The sequence below is a fragment of the Notolabrus celidotus genome, chromosome 22 (assembly GCF_009762535.1).
Source record: "Notolabrus celidotus isolate fNotCel1 chromosome 22, fNotCel1.pri, whole genome shotgun sequence".
Lineage (NCBI taxonomy): Eukaryota > Metazoa > Chordata > Actinopteri > Labriformes > Labridae > Notolabrus > Notolabrus celidotus.
In genome coordinates, this window is record NC_048293.1 from 22,648,016 (window position 1) to 22,669,971 (window position 21,956).

The following is a 21,956-nucleotide window of genomic DNA, read 5'->3' on the forward strand; positions in this document are numbered from 1 at the left end:
GCTGGTGGCCTAGCGGTCTAAGCGGCCCACATACAGAGGCTACAGTCCTTGTCACAGGGGTCGCTGGATCGATTCCTGGCCGGTCGACCATTCCCTGCATGTCTTCCCCTGCTCTCTACTCCCCAAATTTCCTGTCTCTCTTCAGCTGTCCTATCAAATAAAGGCAAAAAGGCCAAAAATATAACTTAAAAAAAAAGAGAAGAATATAAAACCCTGACAAGAAGCAGAGATCACTTTTCACTTACTTAAAGGCACTGTGTTATGTTGATTCTGGCGCCCCCTGTGGATGAAGTTTGTAGTGTTCCTCCGGGATGAAGACTGCATTTCCCATGAGCACCATCACCCTCTGTGATAAAGATGTGTATCATTAGTTGTTGAAGGAAATGAATGAATACAGATTATAATCCTACTTTTCTTCATTCAGACAAATTTTAGATGCAAAGAGAATTGAGGGTTGAGGGTCAGATTCAGAGTCTAGGCGGTCTGCTTCAAGGACTTCAGCCTCTGTGACCTCTCTTCAGATCACTATTAATCAAGTTCCTACTTTGTTTAATCTTTGAGGCATTTTTCTACATTTTAAATATGCTCTCTCAGCAATAAGTAGACATTTAGTCCTTATTTTGGTTTCACTCCTTCTCCTGAGGTAAATCACAGGAAGTTCAGTCTGATTCTTTCTCCCACTCTTCATTCAGGTCAAGCATCCCGTCTCATTTCAGGCACAGCGTGACAGTGGCGCCACACAGTTTACCAATTAGGTTAAGTCAAGATGGATGAGGTTCAGGCTGACAGTCTGAGAAATAACTTCTGTTACGTCTTTTAAAAGAAGGGTGTCTTACTTTTATCCAGAGCATCCAACAAAATGGTACATACTGTATAAATCATGGAGGTAATCTCAGTGACGTCGAGGCGTTGTGACACTGAGATTGGTTACGTAGGACGTGTACAAGTTAACATCGCAATACTTTGCCGGATGCTGGGGCACGACGCATCAATCTTAACAGAGCAGATGGAGCGGGACAGGAAGTCAGGCACCAAAACAAAATGAAAACATCCGGTTAATTTTCAGAATAAAACACTCTGTGTTATCACCAGATCGTATTTCACTTAACTACAACAACAAACCGTCATGATGAGCGGAGCCAGGCCTGGAGTCAACAGGTCAGAGGTTTTCAGAGGACCAGAAAGACAACATGGAGGAGGAGAAAACGGGACGCGGGAAAACCTTGGTCACATGACTCCAGCTGTCCGGCGGTCCTGCTCCATGCTCGGTACTGAAAACACAGATGATGGTAGTTGAAGGACGAGAGAGAAAGGAGCCGGACCTTAGCGGATTGGAGACAGACTGGACATGGATCTAGTGGAAGTCCCGTGTAATGTGTGGAGACGGCACTGGGCATGAACACTACAGCATAATCAGCCTGTGTCTGGCCACATATTAAACCACCAGCACTAAAAGTTAGAGATATTTTGGCTTCAGCTTTGTACAGCTGGAGGCATTGGAGACGAGTTATCTTGTGGTTCTGATGTGACACACACACGGAGACACTGAGAGGGACACACATAAAGAAATGAATGAGTAAGCGTCTCAGATTGAGCGAGAGGAAAACTGAAACTGATATCTAAAGACAAAAAGAGAGATTACCTGACGAAAACATAATCAAACCAGAACACCTTTTGATTCTGCGTCTTTCATTGAGCATCTGTCTACCTGCCATCACATGAGTCATATCATACGTTGACTGCGGACACCAATCTGTCTCAGTGCCTCCCAAAATAGTAAACCACCAAAGCTGGGAAGCTTAATGGCTGCTGATACTCTCGCCAGTAATAGAACAAGGGCTGAAAGTGAAATTAGGACACTGATTCTGTTGCTATTTCTGAAGCTTTTGTGTCAGTCACCAACAGGAGAGCAGCAAACGCCCAAACCAGGCAGCTCGCCACAAGCATCACGGATCTGCATCTGGAGCTCAGGCACTTAACGTCTGTCTGTCTCTCCAGGTGTTCATGCATTCATTTCAACGTGTAGCTCTAAAACGTTGATGCAGGAAGTAACATCTCCTACATATTTACAGTCGGTTTGTTATCAGCTGCAGAAATGTGTACAGCTGCAGGTTAGGTTTACTAAACTCACAGATTGATCCAAACAAAAAAATGTCATGCAGAATCTGATCAAGAAGGAAAGAAGAACATCAGAGCTTTCTTCAAACAAGATTCTTAAAATCTTTTTTTTTACCTGCGTACAATCTGCGCCTGCTGATACATACCCAGACCACAATCTGAAACCCGGACACTTCTGATACCTTAAGTTGTGTCAGTGTCCTTCAGGATCTGAATATGAATAAACAAGATTCACCTTTTTCAAATTGTCATGAAATGACACTGGCTTCCAGTTGCAGCTCGCATCAGATACAAAACTCTAATCATGACTTACAAAGCAGTAACCAAAACCGCTCCAGTTTACCTGGAACCCCTCATCCAGGTCTACTGCCCTTCTCGCCCGCTACGCTCAGCCTCTGAAAAGCGCCTAGTGCTTCCAGCACACAAGGCCTCAAAATCAAAATCCCGAGCTCGACTCTTCTCTTCTGTTGCCCCTAAAGTCCCTCTCTACTTTCAAAAGACAGCTAAAGACCCAGCTCTTTAGGAAGCACTATGCACTTAGCTAGACTGTTCTCCACTGTTGTCCCCAGTGGCAGATCATGTCTTCCAGCTACAGTTGACTCACACTGTCCTGCTCTACTCTGGGAATCTGTGTTCAGCTCTTGAGTGACCCAGGACTTGGTACTTTGGTCATTATTGTGGTGATGTTAATTGTTGATGATGATAATGGAAGGTCTTAAATTGTTTGGTTGCTTCATTGTAGATGTTCCTTATTTTGAAAAAAAAAAAAAATCCTTATTTCCTTATTTACTTTTGTGTATTGCCTTTACACTGCTTGGCAGTACCTGCACCCAAATGGACATGAAGCACTTTGTTACTCTTACTGATCTTGTTTCCTCTTGTCTGGATCTTTGCTTGTGTTGTTCTTGTTCTCGTATGTACGTCGCTTTGGATAAAAGCGTCTGCTAAATGACATTGTAACATTGTAAATATCTATTTCAGGTTAGTGCATGTAAAATAAGTCCTCTTGTTTCTGTCTGTGAGCACCCCCCTCACATGAGACCCTTTATCCTGACACTACAGGAACACATCATGAGGTTCAGTGTAAAGTGCTTCATTATAAAGACACAGTGCTTCTGGTGTTTCACCTTTAACATTACGTGTAATTAAATTGGAGGATTTCCAAACATTGGGAAACGTCTTTCATCAGAAGTCCAGACTGTGTGATCGCTTCAGCTCCTGAGACTCTGAAACTTAATCTGCTCTGATTCTCGAGGTGGAGGGAGGTTTTTTTTAAAATTCATCTTCAGCAGCTGGGGCGAGAAACGCCTCTGACTCTCCTCCTTCAGCCAGAGGGGATAAAGTGCAGAAGCTGAATTTAATCTCGGCCACATGAAAGAAACGAAGTGAAATCCACGGCGGTGATGGTTAAGACCCCTGGTGCTGTATTTAGCGATATTGATTCCTGATTTTTATTCATCAGCATCCGTGAAATTAAAACATTATTCTTAAAGAAAGTGAACGAGACATCCGGTGCATTGTAAATAAAATATATATAACTTGTTGAACAGCGTCTTGCACAATGTTGCATCACTTCGTTTCACTTTGGTCGACTCGCTCACTGCAGAGTCGTTGAAGTTATTTCATGACAGCGAGTTAAACAGAGCAGGATGACCGTGCAGATGTGTGGAAAACATCCAGTTTTATTTGGTCTTCAAATTAAAGCAATGACTGATAGTTGTTGAAATAGATTTCTTTATCACCAAGTATTTCCAACAACTCTCTCTCAGGTAATCTGTGGCTCAAAGAATGAGGTGTAATGAAACACGGCAGCTGCGTGTCCGTGATTTCACACATGGAGCTCGCTGACTCGTGTTTTATTTTGTGGATGAAAGATGGTCGTAAAGATTTGTCAGTTTTAAGTACTTTAAGTCATTTATGCAGCAAAGAACAGAGCAATCACTAACTAATTATGCCCCTACTGATGCATGCAGATATCCTGTTAACAGTGTCCTACACAAAGAAATGCCTCTGAACCCTCTTTGGTATGTTCTCCTTTTTTCGGCCCCTCTGTTCAGTTTGAGAGGTTTCATGTTGTGGAATAAACTAAAGGAGTAAAAGATCAAACACTGCGGTCCGTCTCCGATCCGTCACTGGATCTGATAGGTTTCTTTTCTTGTCAATGTGTTAGCTTCCACTGGATCCGCTCCGTTGCGTTCCGGCTGCGTCCCTGATCCGGCAGGTCAGAGCTCTCTGGATCAGATACACAAGACTTCTATTTTTGCCGGATGCCGGAGCCCGACCCATCAATCTCAACAGAGCAGATGGAGCGGGACAGGAAGTCAGGCACCAAAACAACATGAAAACATCCGGTTAATTTTCAGAATAAAACACTCTGTGTTATCACCAGATCGTATTTCACTTAACTACAACAACAAACCGTCATGATGAGCGGAGCCAGGCCTGGAGTCAACAGGTCAGAGGTTTTCAGAGGACCAGAAAGACAACATGGATGAGGAGAGGAGGAGGAGAATCCTTGATTCAGGGATTACCGCGGGAAAACCTCGATCACATGACTCCAGCTGTTCGGCATCCATACATTTCACCGCTTGACATTTTGAGTCTCATTCCCTCGGTTCAGTCACAGTACGGGAGCAGGTGTTGGACTGTTTCATCCTCATCATGGGAGGGCGTCGGGTATTTACTTGCGGTCACGAAGCGGCTCTGCTGCACTGCCGTACCGCCGCCCTGACAGGAAGTCTGTCAACACTTATCAACCACACCGTGTCCTGCAGGTTTTCAGATATCACTTTATCAGACATCAGCATATTTATAATGAATCAGTTCGCCATCCTGGTCTTCATTTATGACGTTATGTTAGTTTGGACGTAGAGCGCGTTCAGGTTATGTACACGTTTCTGTTCTGAAGAGGAGCCTTTTCCAGTCACACCCTCCAACGGTTCTCCTCTCCCTCTCCTCTCTTTCTGGTACCCTCCCTCTCTCTCTCTCTCTCTCTCTCTTTCTCTCCCTCTCTCTTTCTCTGTGGCTGCTCTGGGATCCAGATCATTGCTGCTGTCCTTTCTTGAAGTGCGCGTGGCGATATGAGGCGTACATCAGAAGCTGCTCTTTGACTTGAAGTGGAGGAACAGAGGGAGAGGATTTTCCCCTTTTGCTTTCATGCTTTGATTTTATGGATTCTTCTGAAATCTTAAAGAAGTTACACACGAGGAGCTCTCAGGAGGAGATCCAGTGGATGTACAATGCTCTCTTTTTAATGGCACTATTTCAGTCTGCAAGTTCCCCAGGATCAGACTCGGTCCTCCTCCTCTCTCTGGATCTGGATATTAAATTCAGATGTCTTTTTCATTATTTGAAGACAGATGAAGAAATTTGCAGGTGGATTGGAAAATGAGTGAATCAGCAAACGGCTGCAGGAGCTGAGTCCCATCATTCAGAGGAGGAGGAGGCGTCCGAACATCCTGACTGAGACAAACCGGTCTCTGGATAGAGTTTATCTTTCAGGACTTTTAAAGCTCCTCTGATGGAAATAAAGACTGAAATTGAAACCGATGCTTCAATATGACCTAAAGAGGCAACCAACCATGAGCGACCAGATTTCTGGAGTTTGAAGTCGGACAAAGTCAGCAAAGAAATGAGTTAGTGTTCGTCCACAGGGGGCGCCATACTCGACCCATCCAAACAGTTCCTCACAGGAGTTTTGAGTTCCTGAGGATCTCTTTTTTTTTTTTGGTGACTGGTCTCTGAAACCGTCTCAGACTTCTGAAGACTTCGTCGTGGTCTTCTTCTTATTATGGGGTTTTCTCAATCATGAAACTTTTCTGCAGAGCACTCCGTCGTGTCTGTTTGAAACCCATCATGTGCCCCATAGGTGCTCTGCCTCTACTGGGTCTGATAAAAGGGGGCTCTTCCCAGACCCCTGCTCTGGGTGTCCTCTCACACACGGTCTGGATGGGGTGGCTTATTCTGGGATGTTTCGCTGCTTCTGGAAAGCAGAACTCATCGTCCCCACCGAGGATGATTGTGAACTCTGTGAGGGTCTCGGTACCTCAGGTGGTCGCGGCGTCGTATACTCACCCTGAGCAGCATCAGCAGCACGGTGCGAGGCAGCGTTCCTCCAACCAACCCGTCTCCATTTACAGGTCGGCAGCGTCACTGAAGGGGGGGCATGGTGAGTGGGACAACCTTTGGAGACGTATAGCATCATGCTTCAGTTAAAAATGATTCCAGTGTGTGTGCTCCAGTATCTTCTCTAATCTCCTCTCTGTTTGTTTGCTGTTTAACCCTTAGTTGCACTAATTCTCCTTAAAGGACTTTAAATAGCTACAAAAAAAATATCTTGAGATACTCTGATACTGATGCTACTTTCTCTTCTCCAAAACAGTGACATACTTCTATCTTAAACTGCTGCACCTACCTCTCTTAGAGCGATGAAGATTCAAAGCTGATGCTGCATTTGTTTTCTGACTCCCTTTTGCTAATGGCAAGAGGAAGGTTGTGGGCCAAACTGAGGCTAACTGAAGCTCATCTAGCATACAGGCTAAGAGTCTTTTGTTGTACTGAGCTAGGACAATAAATTACTGCCACCGAGCAGTAATTGTTGCAATCATTAAGACTCCATACAGGGTGAGGATGTGCCAAAAACTGCAGTTCCTTGAGTGTCCACATGAGGCTGGCGCCAAAAGCCAAAGAATCCCCATTACAGCCCCTGTTAGAAGCTCTGAGGAGCTTTAACTGATGCCTCTTTGTGTCCTACAGTGTGAAGTGAGATTATCAGACATGATGTGTTCAGGTTGTTCAAGTGTCTCTGTTCAGAGCTCTGCTGGTAAAGTTTGTCAGAGAGAAGTAAGTTATCAAGCAGGGGGAGTTTTCCTTCTTTAGATCATTTCCATTTGACATAATGTTTCGTCCTCATGGCTGATACTGGAGCAGGATTATCAAAAAGACGTATATGTTCCGTTGAAGTTGCAGACAGAGAAACTTGGCGTGTGAATGCTTCACTGCTCTTTGAGGACTAAAGAGTTCAGCCGTGTGCATATTTACGTTTATCAGACATTTTTTGTTAGGCCGGAGCTCACATCATGACACTGTGGCATTTTTGCAACATCTTCAGTGAGGAAAGTAGCTATTGGCTGTACTACAAGTCGCTAAATGACATCATCACTTAATTTGCATGCTTGAAATTGTAATTAACGCTGTAGGAGAGACGTGTAGCCTCCAGGGAGAGACAAAAAATACCCTAGGAGCCTACAACAAATCAAAGTAAAACATACAATTTTTCAAGTATAACATTTTCTACGTTTATTGCATCAGAGGGTGATGGTGTTTATGGGAAATGCAGTCTTCATCCACAACAACAGTGTCGATTTCGTCCAGAGGGGGCGGCAGAATCAACACAACATGAAAACTTCTAACAGCGTCTTTGAAATCACACTTTTACTAAGTTAAGCAGAAATCAAGACTAATTCAGCCCGCCTCAGCTCCACCTCTTTGCCTATTTCTAGCTTAGCCCGAAGTCAGGTGGAGTCAGCATTTTCAATATTGCAACCTCCAGCATTTTGATTCATAACATCCATGTTTTAAACAGTCTGTGCGTCTCTGGTGTAATCTACTGTGGGTCAGAACTCAACTCTGCGTGGCAGTAAGGATGAGGACTGTTGTGGTTTCACTCATGTCTATACTCTAGTGGCAGAGCTGTTGTACATCTGTTCGCTTGTTATTTCTGAGTTTGTGTTTTTGTGTTTCCTTCGTCGGGCTCTGTAAAAAACATTTTAAGTGATTTGAAGATCTTTTTAATCAGGCTCCCTGCAGAGAGCGACATTAGAGGAGACAGATCTCTGCGGCGTGTGTCTGCGGACGAGCTGCTGCTATTTGTGGATGAATTAAGCGTCGTGGTGATTGCAGTGGGACACCTTTTGGTCCTTGTTATGTGCTGATTATTGCAATCATCGTTCTTCTGCAGACAACTTTCCAGAAGAACTTGGAGAGGCCAGGTGTGTGAGAAGAGTGTTGAAACACCAAGATAGTTTACTAATTTGTGCACAGACTCTGCTGTAGATGAGAGGTTCTGCAGAAAGATGATTGGTCTCCATCTGGACGATCATCAGTGCAGTTTTCTGAACACTAGAGAGGATGAGAGAAGGACCTGCATGGCTCCAGGTGCTGGACCTTACTGCATCATTCAGACGGATTTACCTGATGCACCGGTTGTAATAACATTTGTTGCATGTCAGAAGCTGCTTTTCTTCTCTTACCCATTGACTCAAACAAAGTCAGCTGACCTGAATTTGCGGCCGACAGATCCTTGACCTTGTTTATCATCAGATGTTTCTGGATACAGGTCTTATTCCCACATGAACCTATAAATTGAACGCTAATTGACACACTCGAGATGCATCCTCTGTTTAGTTTAGAGTTAAGTTTTTTATTTCTCCTCCCCTCTCCAGCTGGGACGACGTACATCTTCGGCAAAGGAGGAGGCCTCATCACGTTCAGGTGGCCGGCCAACGAGAGACCGAGCACGAGGACGGACAGGCTGACCGTCGGCTTCAGCACCTCGCTGAAGGAGGGCATCCTGGTCAGGATTGACAGCGCACCTGGTCTGGGGGACTACCTCATGCTGCACATAGTAAGTTCTCACACTCTGCATATGTGTGTCCTGTTTGTGCTGGTTATGGCGCCCCCTGTGGACAAAGGGATACCTCTTATTTCTAACATCCTGCTTTCTTCTAACAGCCTCATGTATCACTCACTGTGAATATTTGCTGTGGAGAAGCAGTAAAGGCTGTTTCTCCAGGGCGCTGTCAGTCATGTGGTCTGACACCTACCCCCCTCATAGTGTTAACAGGCATTATAAGAACGTATTGAAGTAGCCAGAACTGTTCCTGAAGGTCTTGTTTGCTGATTCAGGTCATAAAGAGGAATCACGGTTAATTTTAGTCAGTTTCACAACCAACTTAAAACTCATCACAGGAGCTTTAACTCGCTGCATCATTAGCAGGTCAGCATGTAAAGCTCTTCATGTTAGTATACGTCATATCATCGTCTTGAGGCACACCTAGAGTTCACAACGTACCATGAATTGTCCGACTGAGATAACCAATACTCGTGCGTTTCTCATTTCAGCAACAAGGTAAAATAGGAGTGACGTTCAACATCGGCACGGTGGACATCAGTGTGCAGGAGAGCAGCACTCCGGTGAACGATGGGAAGTATCACGTGGTCCGCTTCACCAGGAACGGAGGCAACGCGACGCTCCAGGTGGATAACTGGTCGATCAATGAGCACTTCCCGACAGGTACGACACTAAATCATCTTCCCCGTCTAACACACACCATCCCTCCATATGTCATTATTAATTTAAATCCTGATTTCATCACGTTGTGTTTAGTAAGCTGAAAACACTCTGAAATGAGCACATACTTAAAAAGTGCATGATAGAGAGTCAGTATAGAAGCACCTAAAGGACTCAAGTGAACACCTGCTAGAAGGAGGATGTAATCTGAGGGCTCTGAGGACCTCTGCTGGTCTTTACAGGAACAGCAACATCCAGACAATGAGGCCAGTTTATAACCTCTTTGACAAAATATCTGCAAATAAATTAAAATATGTATTAAAATAAAATTAAGAGTGTATTCAAAAATATATATGTATGCATACACATACACATACTTTATTATGCACATTAAAGTGAATCAAGACATTGAATGCAGCATGAAACACGCTCAGAAACACACAGGTGGGTCTTGGTGTTACAGCGGGGCTGCTGAAGATCTTTAGGGGATTATATCTACATCCAAACGTCTTTAAACAAGGTTGATGTGATACTGCTCTGAAGTAAAAATTCAATGCAACCTAACATGACACAAACCAGGCTGATAACTGACTGACTTTACAGTTTTAATCGGGTGATTTGACTCATTTCTTCAAATGTGCGAATGCAGAAATTAAAGTTTTTTCTTTGTTGCTTTTGCACATCTTTAAAAACTTTCCTGAATCTAAACACTTGATTTCACCTCATCAGGCTGCAACCTGATACCTCTACGACGACAGAGTATTCAATAACATATTTATGTGTCAAAAGAGAGTGAATTAAAACATACAGATTTCTTCTTTGATGTAATGTGGAGCAGCTTAAGTTTAAATAGTGTCTACTTCACCTGAGTCCAGCTGTTTGTTTAAAGTATTAGAGCTTTATTAAGATGCACGTGAGACACAGAGATATATTTAACCTCCAAGAAAAGCACTTCTTTGTCCATAAATATCTGCTGCTTTAAAGAGCTCAAACAATAAACAGGAGAAAGCTCCGAGTGGAAGTTAAAGTGCTGTGGATGACAGCGCCCTGGCTGACCTGTGTCCCATGACAGAATCTACCGCACAAACTTCACACGGGGATAATAAAGGTCATAAGATGTGATCACTGATTGTTTCTGAGCGTGAGTCCTTACCGGAAGACTTAGAGTGGACCGTGTCTGCACCGATCCTGCTGCTGTACCTTCCTCGTGTCTGAGAAAGAGCTCCCACGTCTGTTCCCGTAAAGGCTGGAGTGTGTCAGAACACGAGGGGAAGAAAAAGAAGAAGTAGCTGCAGAAATTCAAACTTTCACTCCAACGTTTTTCTTTTCTTTCACACAATCATCCACACACTGAGTCTCTGTTCGTGCATATTGTCTGTTTTTGGAACAACACATCTAAATCCTCTAAGTGACCCTGAATCTAAACGTCTTTAATAAATTAAATCTTCAGATAAAGTATTTTAAACATGTTGTAAATGTGAGGTGATATTTGAGAGGTGACATGGTGCTGACAGTCCATAAATGTTTTTATAAATGTCTCCTTAAACTTTAAAGGGAACAGCGACATTGAACGCTATCAAATGGCCAATAAGAAAATTCCTTTCAAATACACCCGACCAGTAGAGGAGTGGCTGCAGGAGAAAGGTAACTTAAATCAACATGTTCTGCTTTTTCTCTTCTTATACTTAGATGTTCAAACATAACCTACAAAGACTTTATGAAGATCTCTAACTGAAGTGATTTTTTCCATTTCTGCAAAACACGATGAGTTAACGTTACTTGCATGAATGCAAACTGTGCATGCAACCTCATGTGGAGCTAACCATTGGCTTAAAATCAAACATAAACCAGGGAAATAAATGAACACATAAAATGTGAGATAAATCTATTTATAATTAAAATAAATGTATTGCATGATCATGTTTGCTTATGTGTCAAGTCTGAGGGTCTTATTTGAAATATGTGAGAGCAACGACCAGTGCAAAGAGTGTTAGGGTGTGTTACGGCGTCCTGCATTTTTTCAGTTTGATTTCCAAAATGCGCTTTTTTTATGTGCAAAGTGCAAAAACAAAAAGGTGAAGATAGTGCTGGGCGATTATGAAAATGATGGTTTTGTTATTTTTTAAGTTATATTTTTTGGCCTTATTGCCTTTATTTGATAGGACAGCTGAAGAGAGACAGGAAATGTGGGGAGTAGAGAGCGGGGGAGGACATGCAGGAAATGGTCGACCGGCCAGGAATCGAACCGGCAACCCCTGCAACAAGGACTGTAGGCCCTGTATGTGGGGCGCTTAGACCACTAGGCCACCAGCGCCCCATGGGAATATTATCACGATGAAATATTTCATATCAGTCATATCAATAATTATCACGATAAATATCAAATCATTAAATCATCATTTAAGTATTTCATTTAAATGTAAAGTCAGATTTTTGCTCCTGAGTGAAAGTTGAAGACAGTTTGGATTTAGTTTTCTGATGAACTTCATGAATCCATCTCTGACGGTGCTAACAGGAAGCAGGTCTTTAGTGTAAAATGAAATTTTTGTGATTTTAGTTTGTAGATTCTTATTTTTCTCAGGTTGAGATTATTTGCATAAATTAAATTAAATTAAATTAAATTTAAAACAAAGATATATCAAACTGTATCCTGTGTTTGAGTTTAGAAGGGTATTATTTTGAGTTGTGCTCTCCCCTTTAAGATTACATTCAGCTCCGAACATCTTTTAGCCCCGCCTACCTCTCACCCTGCAACATGATTGGCTGTTCAATGCAGTCTTCTTCTTCTGTCTAATGTCGGTTGGCAACTAGTGTTTAAGGCTCATTAGCGCCCCCCTTTCCAGTGGTAGGGAGATGTAATTACAGGTTTATTTATATACAATTTTTATCGAACATTTATTTTATTTATATTGAGAAAAATTATATCGCGATAATTATTACTGAATTATAGCCCAGCACTATGTGAAGAATAGCTTCAAAAAATACTTTAATCAGACGTTGCTAGTCTTAGAAGAATTGCATCATTTGCTCCTAATGTATTTAAGATAGTCAACACCGTGCCCCAAAAGCCAAGAACGTCTGTTTCTACTGCAGAGTTAAACGTATCCTCAGCTTGGTACGAAATTCAGATTTTGTCTCCAAAGCTCATGTCTCTATTCTTATAACCTGCATGATGTTGAATATATTTCCAACTTTTATTACAAGAGGAGAGAAGGGGGAGATGTAGCATCTTTCTTTGTGTTCAGTCATTAATCGTACACATCTGCTTAAGCACTGCTTGCACTGGTCGTTGCAGCAACTCATTGTCTTGTTAGTTACCTGTGCAGCTCGTTCTGTGTTTGAGTTTAATCGTGGAAAACGTCTTACACCTGGATGTCTCCTCTAGGACGGCAGCTAACAATTTTCAACACCCAAGCAACAGTCATTATCGGAGGTAGCGATCGTAGCCGGCCCTTTCAGGGTCAGCTGTCGGGCCTGTATTACAACGGCCTCAAGGTGTTGGGCATGGCCGCCGAGGGCAACGCTAACATCAAGATTAATGGCAGTGTGAGGTTGGTAGGTGATGTGCCCAGCGGAGGCTCAGCCAGGACTACGGCCTTGGCCCCTGAGATGTCCACTACCTTCATAGAAACAACGACCATGATGTCCACGACCACCACACGGAAACACAGATCATCTTCAACCGTACAGGTAAGGACACACTTTCATGGAGACGACCTGATGTCACACCTAGCATGAAACACCATGGGGCACAGACCAAGTGCAACATGGTCTTTGACACAGGATTTTGAGGCTTTAATGTGATCATTGTTGTCCCAGACTGTGCACCACTTAACTAGCATAAGACAGTCGGCCACACCCTAAATTACCGTGCACCATGAGCTATGGACCATGCACTAAAGATCATTCAAATAGGCCCCTGAAGTGTTGTTGTAATGTACTGTCACTATGTGCTGCCAAACATCCTCCATGCACCTTGCCTCTGATTTCAGAGATCTCTCTGTTAAAATAGCCTGCTCTACGTTTCTTGCAGCATTGACCTTTCCCCCCTTCTCTGTTTGTTTCTGTTTGTTTTTGTTGCGACTGTGACCTCTGATGACCTCTGATGACCATGAAGCATTCGACAGATGAAATCGTGTCGTCTGCAGAGTGTTCGAGCGATGACGAAGACCTGGAGGAGTGTGAAACTAGCCATGCAGGTGGGCTAGGTTAGTTTGCATTTGCTTGCTTTCTCTGTGCTTTCAATTTCATCTGCACCTGAGGATCGAGGTATCCTCAGAGCATCACGCCCCCATGGTTGGAAAAAGTGTAACCTCATAAAATGACCAATGCAGTAACAGCAGGATAAGTTGCTCCACACATAGAGAGACTGATCGTTAAAACTCAAATTCAAATTGAAGATAGTCGAACTGGAACATCACAGTTAATACATACATACTGCAGCATGTTGCTAACACAGAGCACCATCAGTATCAGGAGATACACTTCACATGGGGTTTAAAAAGTGGTCAACATGGTCTCCAGTAAACATACAAACTTTGCCTGCAGAGGGGAACATAAGGGTTAGTACATGTCATCATAAATGTGCAAAGTTTGTATGATGGGGAATCATGTTTTCTGCTCTGATGCTGCAAACTGTTCACATCGTGTTGGGTCCACAGCTCATTCACACGTCTGCTGATTTTCATTTTGACTTTTTCTTTTGAACTTTAGTTCCTAAAACTCAGCGTGTTGGCTTCACTACATTTATGTTTTTATTTTAGTTTTCTCATCTGTGATTTTTCATACTTAGAGGCTTGCAGTGGTACATGTGATAGAGAACAGGTATCATTGAATTTCTGTGTACAAGTTTTCCTTTTTTTGGGTCATACTTTTGCTTTTAGGTGTATTTGTTATTCTGTCTTTTTTGTATCTAAATATGAAAATTCTAAAATGTTTTAGATTGTGATTACCTCTAGATTCAGGTTTGAAAAAATGTGGGAATTTCCAGATTTTACAGACTTTGTTTCGTATGAAGCAGCAGGCAGCCATGTTCTCTTATCCTGAATAACAAGTTTAAATTTAAGTTTATAACACCTCTAAGCTGTTAGGAGATCACAGACAAAAGATACAATTAAAAATGCAACATTACCTCCACAAAAAAATCAGATAATCTCAAATTATTTTGAGATATCCAACCTTAACTCACAAGAGCCAACAACCAACATCTTCAAAGGACTACTGTTGGACACCAATCATAATAAATACATGACGTCTTCACCATTTATAGATATCAAAGTATTGTTACAGCAGAAGAGAATGTAGTCTTGTTAAAAATACTTTGTTCCATACACTAATTTTGGGGTTTCTGTTAAAAAACACACTTTCAGCTGCAGGATATTTATACAGTACGTTAATGAATATTATTATATTTTGAATGTTGCGTTACATATGTAAAAAAAAAAGCTCTGTTAAGCTAGGGGCAAAAAAAGTGTAGTCTGAAAAATATACAGAGGTCTAAAAGGTATGTAAGCGCATGAAAAGTTTCTGAGAAACCTCCCAATAATACAATTTATATTCCACATTTTACAGTACTTGAGATTAAAGGCTGATTTATACTTCTGCGTTGAATCAACGGCGTACCCTACGCCGGGGGTCCGCGTAGCTCCCGTACCTACGCCGTGGCCTACGCACGTAGCTGACGTGCACCTCCTCCAAAATGTAACTCCCCGTAGAGCCGACGCGGACCGCAAGCTCTGTGATTGGTCCGCTCGGCGGCTTTGTCTTTCCTGCATTTACAACACTTCTGGGATCCCGGACATCGGCCGCACTTTTCATCTCCTCCTCTCTATTCTTCATGTAATCATGTCTGTATGATAAACAGCAACATGTATCAGCTGTAGATTAACATAACACGCTCTGAATCGCTGTGGAAAAGTAAACAGAGATCGTAGCGGGACTGGAAGCAGGCGGCCGGCTATCAGAGAGGCCGCACTGCCCTCAGGCGTTTCGGCAGAGAATTGCTGCGCGACACGGAAACACCGACGCACAAGTATGTGGGGCTCATGTCCGTGTCAGCCCCTGCTGCGTAGGGGAGACGCAGAAGTATAAATCAGCCTTAAGTGTCCATACTAAACACTGGGTGTGATGTATGTACGCAATGTTACAGAGGTAAAACTAATGAGTTAGGTTTGGAGATCTTGGTCTGGATTAAAATAAGTACATAGATACGTACATACCCCTTAAATCATAGCTTTCCTCATGTCATTTAAGGATCCAACAAAAATCTGGTTGACAAAGTGAGTGCAGTTTGGTTGAGTGGTTGAATCTTGTTTTTTCAAGATGAAACCAAAAAACTAAACTAAACAGAGAAAACCAAAACAAAGATGCGATAAGATATTTTCTGATTCCTGATTTTGTGCTCAAATCTAAAGAATCAGATAAATCCTATTTATTCCCTTGTTGTTTTTTAATAAAACTTACTCTTGCATGACTTCACGCTCTCTGTGGGACGCTCTAATTTATCATATCTTAATTCTGATGTGTTCCAGGTCGTAAGTTGTATAAACCTTGATAATCTGATGCACTCTAGTCATTTTACAGCTCTTAGATTCAAAAGCAGCCGTGAAGACGATGGATAGTAAAAAATGGAAGACCGATCCGACCATATTTAATTTAAAAACATACTTTGACAGCCCTTGACTAGCATCAGAGCATAGCTAACGTTAGCATTAACCACTTTTTAGTTAATATTTACTCAAAAAAATCCCATGTGATTGGAAATGATTTTGCACAATTAACATGAATGTTTATTATTACTTCACGTTAGCTAGCTGATAACACAATGATGTACTCTAAAGGGGTCTGAGACGTTGGTGTTACGGTTTGATGATCGCTCAGCCTGTTTCTTTGTTTTATTTCGGTTTCATCTTGATAAAGAAAGAAGGGATGATACATGAATTTGGTCGGAGTAAGTTAGTTAACATCACCGTCATTGTCAACATTCAGTCTCACACTGGACCTGGTCTTCTTGGTGACTGAAGCATCCCCCCACCCACCGCCCCACCAACCAGACTCCATCATTTATCACACGTCACTCGACTGTAGTCACGTATTTCTTTAAAAATACATTTAAATGAGCTGCACATAAAACGAGTTAGATCATGCATTTACATCAGATTGAGATGTACGAGCTGCTCTGCTGACCATGTTGAAGGACATTCCCATATTTTTTCAAAGACTCAGTGAAAGGTTGTGGTGTAGACGGGTTCAGAGCTGTGCTGGTTAGCCTGAGATTCATGGGGATTTGTGAAGAAAGACAAAGACAGGGCCCCAGTCATCCAGTCATGTGTTTACACAGAAATTCACACCATCCTAACCCTAACATCAATTTAACGTTGACAGCGCATGCTTTGGTTTTTAATTTTCCTTTGTTGTATCACTTTGAGAGTCAATGCTAGTTCCTGTTTGTCTTTTCTAAATTTGAATTATAGAGACATCATCTCACTAATCACCAATTATCCAAAAACACATTTTTGTATTTTGGCCTCATCATGTGTGGCATGACGTTTTGGTGGGTGATAATTGTTTTGTCCACTTTTCTTTGGGGTACCATGGGGCTTTTAGGGAAACCATCTCTGTTTCTACAAAGAAAAATTTAAAGGCAAAAGAAATAATTTCTCACCTAAGTTCCAGAAAAAGGCGACGGTGGTTGTATCTGAAAACTCCCTTTAAATTGTCCGTCATCCCTCCAGTTCCCTCCCCTCCTGCCATCCTGTTCTGCAGTCTTAAAGACTTTTAAACGTATTCTGGTGCAGATTAAATATTTCTTTTGCCACAAATTCTACTTTTCTCCGCTTTAATATTTTCTCTTAAGCCATCATTGGTACCAAAATCTTTCAATCATTCTCTTCAGGGTGACCTCTGATCATTTCTTGGCATGCTTTTGATCCTTAACTCCATGACCCTTCATATTTATACTAACTTGTTTGCTTTGTCTGCATTCGTGTTTACGTTAAAACCATTTTTGCAGTCGCAGCGACATCCAGTGTCGTCTGTCTAACCCCACACTGTCTTACTGTGTCAGTGTGGCTGTTGTCCTGAGAAGTTATCCAGTGATTCTGTTCTCTGTTGTAAAGATGTAGTGCTATCGTTTCCTTTTGTTTAATTCCATAAGATGGCAACTAAAAAGGTTTCCTAAAGACAGGAAGCTTCTCGATATATGATGAGGGAGAACAGACCAAAGATATTCTGAACCAGGAACAATAATAGTCCAAAATACCTCCTGACTAATCATTAAATATACTTTTATATCCTACTAGTTACATTTTCTAAGCCGTCAGTGTCGTGTCTAAATCCAAAAGTGCCTTAAACCTGCAATATTTTTAGTTGCCAGCAGGGGGTGACTCTGTCTGAATGTATTGAACTCATAGACTGTAAATAAAAATGGACAGCGTTGCTCCGCCCTTTCCCGTTGTACGGTTCTGGAGCCAACAATCCCGCTCCTGGGCGCAGCCATTGTGCAGCCAGAGCCTGTGAATCCACTGTAACGAGCTCCCCCCTACAGTGTAGCGTAACAAGTTACTGTGTGTCCTTTAAAGTTTCCCTCTACGGCGGCTGTGAATGAAAGGAAACCCGGAAGTAAAACCTGTTTTTTAAACTCTAATAACTAACGAAAAAGAAACTTTTCAGGAAAAAGAGGCCTTGAACACAAAACAGTCAAATACTAACTACATATCACCACAGCATACAGATGTGAGAAACATTTGTACGACGTGTATTTATTTTTTAAAGTTTGACTGCTGACAGATTTTTTTACCTATACTGCAGCCAGCCACCAGGGGGCAGACACACTGCTGAAAGCTTCATTTTCAGCCGAGCGAGATGCACCCCTGATTGAAGTCTATGAAAAAAACGCCCCTACTTCTTATTTTATTAATTAGCTCGGTAAACATTTTTCAAACGAGTTAACCCGGCTCATGAGCTTCTTAATTAGCCCAAGTTCTAAATTATTAGCCCCTTCAAATAAATGTCACTTGGTTTCCGATCTGGACATTTTAATGGGGGAAACTGTCCAGTAGCGTTAGAGGTTCAGAGGCCAAGTGTTTCAAACTGGATCAGGCATGCCCAATTTATAACTTCACATGCTGTGATGTCAAGGAAAGCTTAGCATAACTGGAAGATGTCACCAACCTACCAACCTATAATATCGTTTTGTCCATGCACATGACGTCACTGTTCGTAGAGTCACCGTGGTCACATGCAATGAGAGGCAGAAACATGAAGCTAACTCCCTTTTAACCTGGCCAGATCACCATGTCTTATTTTGCAGAGCTAACCTGGACCAGCGGTCTCATTAATAAACGTTGCTTATGCACGAAACAGGGCCTGAAAGCTGCGAACGCCACTTTTCACGCTAAGTTTGTGACCTACAAAAATTAAGCTGACGAGAAAATGTGTGCACAAGTTAGCAAACTCTCACCCATGAGTACGCACATTTTGGAGGCAGGGTAAAAAAAACCTGTCGTCTCAAACCATCACAGATCCACGACAGCATATAGACACTTTAGTTACTGTAGATACCGCAAACTCGACGACCGTTACATCCCTTTCATCAGGCGATAGAAACTGGACTCCAAAGGTGACGCGTTCAGCCTCGTTTCCTCTCCAGATACTGTTTTCTTAAGCGTACATTCAAAGCTAGCTTAAAAACTCAATAACAATGACTCTGTGAATAGACAGTGAGCGTAGTCAGACTTGTGCCATCTTATGGAATTCCTCTCATGATTTTATTCTTTGGCTAGTGAAACCCACATGGTTTTCCATGTAGGTAAATAATGACCGAAGTCAAAAGTCACAGTGGGGTTAAAGCTGGTATCCATATATCTTTATGAAATAACGTATGTTCCTTTTGGTGTATTATACCGTGATACAGAGAGACTACTCTGTTCCTAAACCAGTCCTTAAAAGCCTTTTGTTTGCACAAGCGAAGCAAAGTGGGCACAACTTAGCTCTTCACCTCTTCATAGACTTTAAAAAACAGAATAAATGCAGGCAAAACCGCTCCTTTATGATGTCTCTGGACCTTCTTGCTAACATCACAGCCTGTAGTGGTTATGATTTCCTATGAAAAATAAAATATGACATAATTTCATAGCATAGACGAAATGCCGTCATCGTAACCATCTCCAGCCTCCCTTTATTCCAGAATAAACTACTAATAAAATCATATTACAGACACGTGTTTTCTGACACACTGATGTGATAGCAGTATTTCAGCTGGTTGAAAACTGGTTAAAATCAGGACTACGATTAGGGAGCTAGAAGACGTCAGATTGTTCAGAAGCTCCGTGATAACAAGTCTACTTCTGAGTTTACATTTTCTCAGTAATCATTTCCTTTTATTTCATATATAACGATCCTATTTAAGTTAAATAGACGTTAAAGGAGTTGTGAGAGCCTACATTAGAATCCCAATAAATACATTCATTGAGGATTCACATTGCTATTGTGTTCCTATGTTAACCTAACCCTCTGGTCCAGATGTAATCACTTACCCTCTCTAATAAAAAGAATAGATGTCACATAGTAGATATTAGAATACGTCACCTTCAGTCACCACTATCCTCACTGTTATGGATCCCAGCTTTAAGCTCATCTTTTGACTCTTGATCATACTTGAAGAATCATTCTACATAAAGAACATGACAAAGTATTTTGGATTCATGTTGTGTTTTCTGTTTTGTTTTTTTTTCCTCCTCCCAATTTCAGTTTGTTCAGATTGAGCTGTGTCCCAATTGCATATACTGCACATCACTCTGACCGGGCTGTTCTTGTGGTTCTGGTCATTATTATGATCTGTTTGCGGTTGGGGGGGGTGGGGGGGTTGGGGGTGGGTGTTAAAAATAAATTGGGAGCAGTCGCGCTGAAAAAGTGACAAAATGTATGCTCGGATGTGTGAAATGTGGGTGTGGTGTTAGCGTTAACTTTTGCGTCCCAAAAGAAAACAGAAACGGGAGAATTGGCTGATTTTTAAAGTTGTTTCCGTGTGTCGCATCACGACGAGTATCACATGTTGTTTCTTGACAGTACAAACTGCATCATTTACAAAGTGAAGCCTCAGAGTGCAGGATTGGGACACAGCTTCTATCTCCTTTTCTTTTTCTAACATCGGTCAGTCTTACCTGCCCCACCCCAGTTTGCTGTGTTGTTTCTTTTCTACTTTCCCTAAATGCAACTTACTTTAAGCATGCATCAACATCCTGCAGTACGACTAAAACTAAACCAAAAAAATCTTAAAAATAACCCATCGTCAGCCAGTACCGTCTCTCTCTAATGTACGCCCAGACTGCACGGCCGGTTCATGTTTAAAGACTAACATTACTGATAGATCTGCCATCGAGAAACACCTGAGAGAGGAGCTCGTCCTGCAGCGAGTGCCCCTCTCAACAGTGTCTGTTTTCTATTGTGTGCATCTGGTTGTAGTGTGTGCAAAATTTTAAATGGCTTTGTTCTTTCATCGTAACATTTTTCATTTAGTACTTTTGACTGGTCATATTTTTGTATTTATCCAATTGATCACTGGCATTTTGGTTCTGATTATGGTTTTTGGCTTATTAAGTATGTTTGGTTTGTTTTTTTGTCAATCAGATAATATTCAGAACACAGTGGGAACTACTTTTTTATATAATTTGACTCTTTTGGATTTGGAACTACTTCAGTGACTAACTTGTGCGTTTAAATTCTAATACGATAAGTTTGCGGGGATGTATTATGTTCTAAAACAAAAAAACTAATTGCACAATCAGTCTGCTTCATGCACTTTACATGTACGCCAAAACCCACAACATTAGTAGTTGATGCAGTTCCAGATCCACTCCTCACATATATCTTCCATTTTTCAGATTTTTTTAAATCCAAACAAACCTTTGCAGATTAATATTTTGAATTTAAGACAAAAAACAAATGAATTGCATGGCTAAGAAGTTGCAGTTTAGGGTTTGTCAGACTTGTCAGTGTTAGAGTTCTTCTGTTCTTTTCTGTAGATGGGCATGTATATTGCTCATTGTTTGTATATCCCCATCCCTTCCTTACAGCCAAAAGCTCTAATGCCGCCCGACCGCTTCGTACTGCCTTTACATGGACATGGCAACTGACTTACACTGTCACCCTCATCACCCTCATTTCCTATGTAGTATGTTCATAGGTCCCACCCCTTCTTCACCTTCTCCCTTGTCTTTAGAGATATTGAAATATGAAGTCATCCATCCATTCTACACTAAAGAACAAATGACAATTTAAGCAAAAACTGTAACATGAATAGATTTTAGATACTATTGAAGTCTATTGCAATGGAAAAAAATGTAGATACACATTTTTGTAAAAACAAATTATTTACCAGGAAAAAACCAAAACATAAAAAAACAGAATTATGGTGTTTATTTTTTGTTATGTGGTGTGGATGTATGTGTTGTTGCCTCCCTGTACCGTCGTGTTTCAAGATAGAACACTACAATGAATAAAAATGATCTTCAACGGTACCTAGCGGCTATCCAACATTCTTACAACC

General features: G+C 41.7%; 1 protein-coding gene and 1 long non-coding RNA gene across 3 annotated transcripts in view; one reads left to right on the top strand and one right to left on the bottom strand.

Annotated features, from left to right (window-relative positions):
* nrxn3a (neurexin 3a) overlaps positions 1 to 21,956 on the top strand; it is a 161,743-nt gene that overhangs the window by 134,430 nt on the left and 5,357 nt on the right. The window contains 5 exon segments of the mRNA XM_034675290.1: positions 8,562 to 8,743; positions 9,241 to 9,412; positions 10,964 to 11,053; positions 12,795 to 13,099; positions 13,527 to 13,617. Of these exon segments, the coding sequence (XP_034531181.1) occupies positions 8,562 to 8,743; positions 9,241 to 9,412; positions 10,964 to 11,053; positions 12,795 to 13,099; positions 13,527 to 13,617 (840 nt within the window).
* LOC117806370 overlaps positions 1 to 21,956 on the bottom strand; it is a 31,357-nt gene that overhangs the window by 1,758 nt on the left and 7,643 nt on the right. Inside the window, exons 3-4 of one of the 2 annotated variants that reach the window (XR_004629655.1) lie at positions 10,563 to 10,655; positions 246 to 346 (exon numbers count right to left, since the gene is read on the bottom strand). This is a non-coding gene — a long non-coding RNA (uncharacterized LOC117806370). Of the gene's footprint in view, positions 1 to 245; positions 347 to 8,518; positions 8,799 to 10,562; positions 10,656 to 21,956 lie in introns of those variants that run through there. The other variant, XR_004629656.1, reaches the window with a different exon arrangement.